The sequence below is a fragment of the Leptonotus elevatus genome, chromosome 14, assembly GCF_054856555.1.
Source record: "Leptonotus elevatus isolate MCC_2025b chromosome 14, RoL_Lele_1.0, whole genome shotgun sequence".
NCBI classification, from domain to species: domain Eukaryota; kingdom Metazoa; phylum Chordata; class Actinopteri; order Syngnathiformes; family Syngnathidae; genus Leptonotus; species Leptonotus elevatus.
Window position 1 is genome coordinate 18906921 of NC_141252.1, and position 8905 is coordinate 18915825.

Consider the following 8905-nt stretch of genomic DNA (forward strand, 5'->3'; position numbering starts at 1 on the left):
GCACTATGTAGAGGAGTAACGTTTTTTTTTTATCGCAATTGGTTCATGAAGCTTCATTTTCCCTCACTTGTCTGTCATTGTGTCTAATCACAAAAATTTCAATTTTCCTTAGAACTTGTCGAATCCTGTGAGAGGCTGCTCCTAAGACCAAATACCAAAGAAAGAAATTTACTGTGGGGTATAATTGTGGTTAATACATACCATAATGTTATAACATATGATATTTCTGATACCATTTAATGTGAACCCTAGATGCTGTGATCCATATTAAGGGTGGCATATGATACCATCCTGCTTTTAGCCATTATGTTATTCTAACTTAAGTGCATAATAAGTTTTCACACATCCATATATGTTTCCAATTGTTAAAGTATGTTTGTATTTTCAAAGGTAAATAACTCTTTGAGGTGAGTCGTTCAAACAAAAGCGTGTAACTTGAATACGTGAACTTGACTTAATGTGCTAAGTTTAAAAGTAGAAGCCCAATGTTGTAGCCACAAAGCCTTATTAATACGGCACACATATAGTTACTTTTGTTATATACAGAATATTACATGGCTGCTGGAGTAAATCAAATCTTTTACAAACACTCTGTCATCCTACAAGGTAAAAAAAAAATGCTATCAAGTAACCTTAATCTGAACAAAGGTGTGGTGATTTAGCAGGAGAACGCACCAGATCAGTCTGCTATCTACTGCTAATTGCAAGGTGGAACTGTCACCTGTGTGGCCAGAAGTCATCTGTTATGTTGGATCTTTTTATGTTTATAATTTATGGACAATTTTAACTTTGTTGCTTCATTTGATTACACATACAATGGTGTATTCAAATAATTTAGTGAATCATGGTGAATTTTCAACAAAAACTCTTATGTTAATGGTCTATTTTATTTTATTACAATAAATGATGACAATGATTTACAATGCAATCACATAATAACTAGTGCTGTCAGGCGATTAAAAATGTTAATCTAGTTAATTACAGGATTTTTTATTAATTATTCTAATTAATCTATTTTAATCTCATATCTGATAAAGGTCCCCAAATAAAGAATTTGAATTCCAGGACATTACAAAATTGTAGAGCATGACTAATCAATTGAATACACCAAGAAGAGAAGAGTGCTTCAAAAGTGCTTCATAAATGAAATTCTAAAGAAAATGTTTAAGCACATCAACAAATCAATAAACCCATACATTATTTTAAATGATAATCTAAACTTCAATTTTGTTCCCTCCACAAGCTGTGGTATGTATGTATGTATGTATGTATGGCATGAGATGAACTGATAATAAATAGCTGTGGTGGTTTTTGAGCTAAACTAACAAACTGGTAATCAGGAAAAGTTAGAGGTTAGAAGGAGAGGTTAACTAAAATATAAAGCTGCAATATCTGGGTTATAACAACTCAAACCCAAAAGAGGAACTGGGGCTACAGTATCAACTCTTTAAATCAAAAACCCACCGCAAGCTAGGTTACAGGATCTAACAACAGACAACTAACGCAATGTGTCCTTGAGCCAGATGCTCAAACAAGCTTGTTTACATTGAGAGTCTTAAATGATGAGTCAGGCTGCTGCTTTTTCCTTTTTACAAAAAGTACAACTCACTGTGTTCTTGTTAATAGTCCCGGCTTTGTTCTTTTTATAAATAAACTTGCGTTTAACCACTAGCACTACCAGAATTTTAAGACAACTAGATCTCCCAGAGCGAAGGCGGAAGGGTGGTAGACATTTATTGATTTCGATTATCAGGCTTGTACTACCAAAAATGTCATGACTCCATCACTTCTAGCAGCCTTTTTTTTTTTTTTTTTTTAACTATAAGCCTTTACTATACCTTGAAATGATCGGTCTCGTGGAGGTCTTTGGGCGGCCGTATCTCCCGAACCATACGTCTTACCGGGGTACCTAAGGGCATCCCCGGACTCGTCTCGACGACAGATTTCCAACGATGTTGGTGCCATCGCTCCACAACATTGCGTTCCGCCATGGTGATCTAGCTTGTAGCCTCCGTGATGAATGGCAGTTGCGGCAGCGGCAGCAACTACGGAAGCCCAGCAGCGCAACCCCGGGGTGAAAAGAATAGAACCGTCAAACTAACGGCTCTGGGAGATATAGGTCCAAATAAGGTTTGCCTCGCTTTCCTGGCTGTGCTGCACTCGCGTCCATGTCTGCTGTTGTCAATGCTCGTAGTGGGTAGTAGTGCTACCCTGTAGTGGCGCGCCTCTACCGCCTACGGGTACCTCGATGGGCCAAATTGCGCATTAACTTGCCACTCGCGATCAATTGCGTTATTTTTTTTAACGCACTAATTTGCGTGTAATTAATTAATCTAGATTAAAGCGTTAAAGTGACAGCCTTAATAATAACACATGAGCACAGAAAAGACGGGAGCTACTGGAAAGGAGGGGATGCAAGATGAGTTATCTCAGGCAATAAAAAGTCGACTTCTTGCTCTTATGAGAGATGGAGGGACGAGCCGGCGCTGAATATTTTTGCTCAACCATATACTGAAAGACAAGTTCAGTGTAGTGGAATTTCATTTGAATACAATATCACCTGCAAACATACCAGAACCAGGGCGAAGGAATTCCATTTTTCCTGTCGAGGCCGCAGGAAAGTTCTCGGGCCTCATCTAGGAATTCTTTACAGAGTTTACATAGCGTTGGGGATGAAAACTGCTCTTTTGTGCCAGGAAAAAACAATTGATTGTATGGTATGCTTAAATATAAAATACAAGAAAAATAAATATAAGAAGGTAAGTTGGAGCTGCTGCAACCAGCTTTTGAATCTTTGATCATCCAAGGGACTCGTTGGTGGATGAATTTGATGTGGAAGAACATGACCCAATAACACCAGACCACCCATGAGTCAGGTCGTTGACTACATCTGTCAGTGTAGTGTACAAGCATGCAGAGTCCGGGTTAATGAAGTCCTCCCATTAGTTAGTTGATTCAATTATGTGTTAATTATGTGTGTGGCTGGTGCCTTGGCTCAGGCGGTATGGTTAGGATTTTAAATATCAGTCCCCGACCCATACCAGCCCACATGGCCAACTGGAAGTATTCTTGTGTTATATTGAACCACCACTAGATTCCGATGCTGTACCATGTGTAGGTGAATGAGGAGACTATATTAGTACATTGACGATAAAATTGATGAACGAAAGCTCATTTACCATTTATTTTACAGGGTACAATGATTGGAGAGATTTTTGTGGACTGAAGCGCATCAGGACACTCAAAGATTTTCAACAGGTTGTAAGTGATGCCAGTGTTGCTGAGAGGATACTTCAACTGTACAAACACCCTGACAACATTGACGTATGGCTCGGAGGACTTGTTGAGACGTTTCTACCAGGCTCAAGGACTGGTCCTTTGTTTGCATGCCTGATTGCAAAGCAGATGAAAGCACTTCGTGACGGCGACAGGTGAGAGCTGTACTGGAAATTTGCAATACATTTTGCACCATCCAATATTTAAATGCATGGTCCAAAGTTTCAAAACTGACGCTCGAGGAAACAGAAAACCAGGAACGAGTGTGAAAGCACACAAATCAGGAACGCGCGTTCGCTCAGCTGAATTGAATGCATATATGTTTCTTGGGAGTCCCAAGATGGCAGCCCCGTGGCTTCAAAATTCTCTGGCTGCATGATGTCACTCGCGCGGCAGCACAGACGGACTTACATACAAATGTTATATAATCCAGGTGTTTAAAAACCACGGTTTATCGTAAAACCGGTGAATAGCTGCACCCCTTTTCCTTGGCAGGGTCCTCAAGGGTGCTTGGGAGTTCGCCCAACCAACATGTGCAGGTTTATTTGTATCTGTTGTTCATGTTTTAGAGATTTTTGTTCCATGTCAATCATTTACAGTCTATTTGACACAATGTCATATCATTCCACAATTGAATTTGTTTCAACACTTAACAGGGAAGGTATTGCTCTAAATACTGAGTTTTCAAAGTTACCATTTATTTTTTTCAAGGTTTTGGTGGGAGGCAGACGGCATGTTCAGCCAACAGCAGAAGGATGAACTTCTAAAAGTTTCACTGTCTAAGATCATCTGTGACAATACTGATATCACCGAGGTCCCACCAGATGCCTTCGTATTTGGGAAGTACCCCTCAGGTTACGTCTCTTGTAACAATTTACCTGCAATGAATTTGGAGGCGTGGAAAGAGGAAGAAAGCGAAGGTATGCAGTATGCACTACATCTGACTGCTGCTTATTATCAAGCGAATGAACTGTTAGCATTCTATTAGTTTTTATGAGAAATAGCACCTGACTGATTTTTAGGTCGCTAAACTGTTGTATGTTAGCATCACAATGTTAGCATTTGTGACTAGAATAGTTACCTACTACGACGGCATATTAGGGCCACGTAAACATTTTTTTTCAAAGCGGGCGTAATATTCAGAGAGAGAAAAAACCTTGCAAATTTGCCACTTAATGAACTCACAAATGTGTGAGTTTATAAAGTGGCAAACTTGCAACTTGATAATGTGGCAAATTTGCGAGTTTTTTAAGTGGCAAATTTGTGACAAAACAGTGTCCCATTAAGCACCAACGAATCCTCACATTAGACTATAGCAACACAGTCATGCAGTCGTTCCTGATTACAGGACAAGATGTAAAATTGTAATTGATCTTAGTGCTTTTTCAGTTTATATTACTATCTAGATGGTATGCCTTCATACCAACTGCTATGATGTTAGCATTTTAGGTGTTCTCATTCAAAATCATACCTGAAACTGTTATCATGTTGGTTTTTTAGCAAGCAATCGTCAACCTAGCTCAATACTCCCTAGTTAAAAGCTTACAGCTGAGCAACAGGCAGCAGATCCATTTAAAATATAAAATGTTTTAGTTAAAATTGTGTCAATCAACCATGCCATTTCTAGTGTACTGTGTATTAACATGATAATTTATCCTCCACCCCCAGATTCAAGACGTTGTGGCTCTCCCGGACAGATAGACAATGGTGATTACGTACTGTTCTTGTTAGCTGGCAAATTGGTGGCCTTGTATTCCTGTTACCACGGCTTTAAATTAACGGGTGATGCCTTGATCACTTGTGAAGGAAATCAGTGGAGCGACAAACTTCCACATTGTGAAGATTCGTGCGATATTTAGTGAAATGTAAGTGCTGAATATCACATACTGTATTTTCAATAGCTTTCTAGCAAGTTATTTTCACACCAGACATGACAAAAGCAAATCTCTGTCCTTGGAAACTATGTCTATGTTGAACTCTGACTGGAGCGTTACTATGGAGGACTAAAACTGCCAAAATTCAAAATAAATAAATGACTCAATAAATAAATAAATGAATAAAATAATGAGGCCTGTCCTCCAAACTTTGTGGATACTTATGTTGCGCGTCCTTGTAAGAAGGGCGGCGGTGTTACCCTTATTTCCGAATCTGTACTTAATCTTATTTCGCGCTCTGGTATTGCCTTTAAACATTTGAAGTTCTCGTTATGCGATCTACAACCTTACTACCGTTTTATCTCGTGGTTATTTATCGTCCCTCTGGACCTTACTCTGGCTTTCTCGATGAATTTTCTGAACTTGTGACTGACTGGGTAACTTACACATATTACTAATTATGGGTGACTTTAATATTCATATGAATTCTCCGTTAGCATTTCAGACAATAATTTATACTTTTGGTTTTACGCAGATAATAAATGTAGCGACCCATAAAAATGGTAATACCTTAGATTTGGTATTAACTCGGAGTTTAATAACCTCAAATATAATGGTGTTGCTGTATAGTACGGCTATATCTGACCATTACTTTATTACGTTTTGGCTCATTGCCAACGTCACAACCATAACCAAAGATACAGTTCTTCAACTACTTCTGCGCTACCCCCGGCAACTGCGTCCTTTCCTTCTTATACTGGTTTAATAGATAATCTTACTAAAAATTTTAATGCTGTTTTGTTAAATGCTGTTGCGCCATTAAGAATTAAAACTTGTCCTAAAAGGCTTACTCCGTGGTTTACAGATGTAACTAAAACACAATCATGTAGACAGCTTGATCGCAAATGGCGTGCAACAAAACTTGAGGTCTTTCGTCAAGCATGGTGCGATTGCTTGCATAAATATAAAGAAGTTCTTGCTTTAGCAGAAACTAATTATCTCTCTAAATACTTATTTGCTACAGTAGCAATGTTAACACAATAGCAGTTCCCCCATATTGCCAGGTCGAAATGTTATTCAAATGAGGGGAAGTCTCGCCGGCTTGCATTGGAGAGCTCCAGCAATGGACTATCAAGTCGTAAATTGTGGTGACAGTGGACAAGATAGTCATCCATTGCTGGAGCTCTCAACACAAGCCGGCGAGACTTCCTTGTTCGCCGAGCCGCTCACTCGACCAATGAAAGGCAGTTTACAACGGCGGAGTCCAACCCAAGACACACTTAGGACCGCCCCCTCATTTGAATAACATTTTGTCCTGGCAGTATGGACCAAAACTGCCAAAATTCTAAATAAATAAATGACTAACTAAATAAATTAATAATGACTAACTAACTAAATAAATGAAAATAAAAACGGATATAATATATATATATATATATATATATATTTTATATTTTATATATATATATATATATTTATTTATTTATTTATTTAGTCATTTATTTATTTTGAATTTTGGCAGTTTTGGTCCTCCATACGTTAAACCCATCTACTGGTACAAATAAAGAAGTATAAAGTGCTAAACTACTGTACATCCCACATCTTGACTTATCCTTGAAAGCTTACAAAATAATTACACGAACCAGCTTGGCTAGCAGTAACTATGTCTTTTCATTTCCTCAAGAAATTCCTTTGAAGGTGGAGAGACAATGGAGCAGGCAATGCTGCGATCCTCCTTTGGTTCCAAGAAGAAGAAGAAGACATGTTTAAGTGACTTTCTATGACTACATTTGGTGTGTAGTTTTTAATTTAATTTAATTAGTTTTTTGTGTGTCTTGTTTGCAGTATAACTAGCCAGCAGGAAAGTTAGGCAAAGAAAGCAAAATAAAATATTATCTGTGGAAAAAATACTGCTGTTATCCACAGTATGTCATATTTGTTTGCTGAGCAGATGCAGCCTTAATGTTTGTTTCTCACAACTAGTAATATTCCATGTTTTCCATTTTCGACATTTGTTGTGTGTGCAGTGCAGTTGGATATTGTAGAGATGTTCATTTTAGGATGAAATATAAGATTCACGGAGCATGCCAGATGGTAATGATAAAACATGTTTAATGGATAAAATGATTGTCTGACAAGTGTCTGTAGCTTGTTAAGGCCCACAACTGACATATGCCAAAGAAATGTTTTGAGTTTGCTGCATTGACATTGGACAATGTGAGATTTGCTCTCACAGGACACCAACTCCCTGAGTCCACGTGTACCAAATGTGTCTTGCATGTCGGGAAAAGTAAATAAACATGCTTATTCTGTTACTTTCATTCTGTACGGAATTGTGATTTGAACGTCTGTATCACGTCTCTGTCTCACAGTCAAGAGGTCTAGTTTACAATCTTGTTGATTATCTATGTGTGGAGTTTGCTTCTCCTCTCTGTTGTTGTGCTGTTTATGTTTGTTTGTTTTACAGCTATAGTCACAGTCAGCTGGGATAGACTCCAGTTGAGTTACCCTTGGGGACAGGTGGTATGCAATGGAAGGATGTTGTGGAATGGGGAAGGGGAATTTATTGCAAACAGCCTGTTACATTTAAGTCGTTCTCTTCAATCTTGGTTATTTGTTGCAAGGACAAAATATTCTGCAAGCTAAGGTAATATCTAATAATAAACATTCATGTGTTTTCTACATTGCTCTTTGCTGGGTACTGGAGCTGGCTTTGTGGGAAAATTGAACCCTTTACTGGTGGCCAGTCAATCACAAGGCACATATAGTGGAGGGGAAAAAAATTAGAATCACAATCACTGTGTCAGTCGGTGGGAATTGTGACCCACACACACTGCCTGCACCAGAGTCAGGCAACACCAGGTGTCACTAAACTCTTGGGAACAGATCAATTTTGTAAGTACTGAAAAAGACTACCAGTTTGAAATTGCTATTAAAAAAAAGTTCAAATTCCCTTTAATACGTTATTATTTACAAATAAATGATATCCATCTATGATATTGATCTCATTTGTGAAGACACTGATCATGTAAAAAAATAAAATAATCACAATGCTTGTATAGATTTATAATGTTCTAACAAAGGTTTGTAACAGACAAATATATCAATAACATTTTCAAATTATTACTTTGGCACATTGCGAGGAAATCACAATGTCCCACCACTGTTGAGCTATTTTTAGACCAAGCCCACTCATGTTGATGACTTCTATTAGGGCCGTGCCCAAAAAAATCGATTCTCATAAGAATCGCGATTCTCATTTAGTACGATTCAGAATCGAATTTTAATGTCCCAAATAAAATTTTATTTGAATTATTTTATACTGTCTTGCCCTTGTTTGTATGTGCCTTTATTGGGAGCAGTGTTCATGTTGTACACGATTTGGCCACTTAGGGTCAGTGTGGTTCTGTGCGTTCTGATACAATGTTAAGTTGTAGCCACATTAGAGAGTAGAAGGAGAAAGTCATGATCAAGTTATGCCAATAAAAGTAGTATTTTTGCAGCGTAGGGAGTGCATATGCCGATGAGTAATGTTAAGATGTTTCTCTGTATACATTCCTGAAGTATTTTGTATGAATAGCCGTTCTTTTGAGTGATTAAAGTGCAGCAAGTAGCGTGCTAATTAGCATTTGCGAGTCAGACTAGAGTAGAACATGACCATTCTTTGCACATCTATTAATTGAAGCAGAAATCATTGTCAATCAAATCATTTAGAATCAAAAATCATTCTGAATCAAAAATCGATTCTGAATCGT

The 8905-nt window shown here is 38.0% G+C and overlaps 1 protein-coding gene and 1 pseudogene across 3 annotated transcripts in view; both read left to right on the forward strand.

The window, feature by feature from the left end:
• Positions 1-8120, forward strand: part of tpo (thyroid peroxidase) — a 31703-nt gene extending 23583 nt beyond the window's left edge. For 2 of the 3 annotated variants that reach the window (XM_086094005.1, XM_086094004.1), the window contains 4 exons: positions 3194-3431; positions 3988-4196; positions 4945-5141; positions 6835-8118. In XM_086094005.1, the coding sequence (XP_085950131.1) occupies positions 3194-3431; positions 3988-4196; positions 4945-5135 (638 nt within the window). In that variant the 3' untranslated portion in view covers positions 5136-5141; positions 6835-8118. Of the gene's footprint in view, positions 1-3193; positions 3432-3987; positions 4197-4944; positions 5142-6834 lie in introns of all 3 variants that reach the window. The other variant, XM_086094006.1, reaches the window with a different exon arrangement.
• LOC147163232 (uncharacterized) lies at positions 95-6194 on the forward strand (annotated as a pseudogene).
• Positions 8121-8905: the final 785 nt, after the last annotated feature.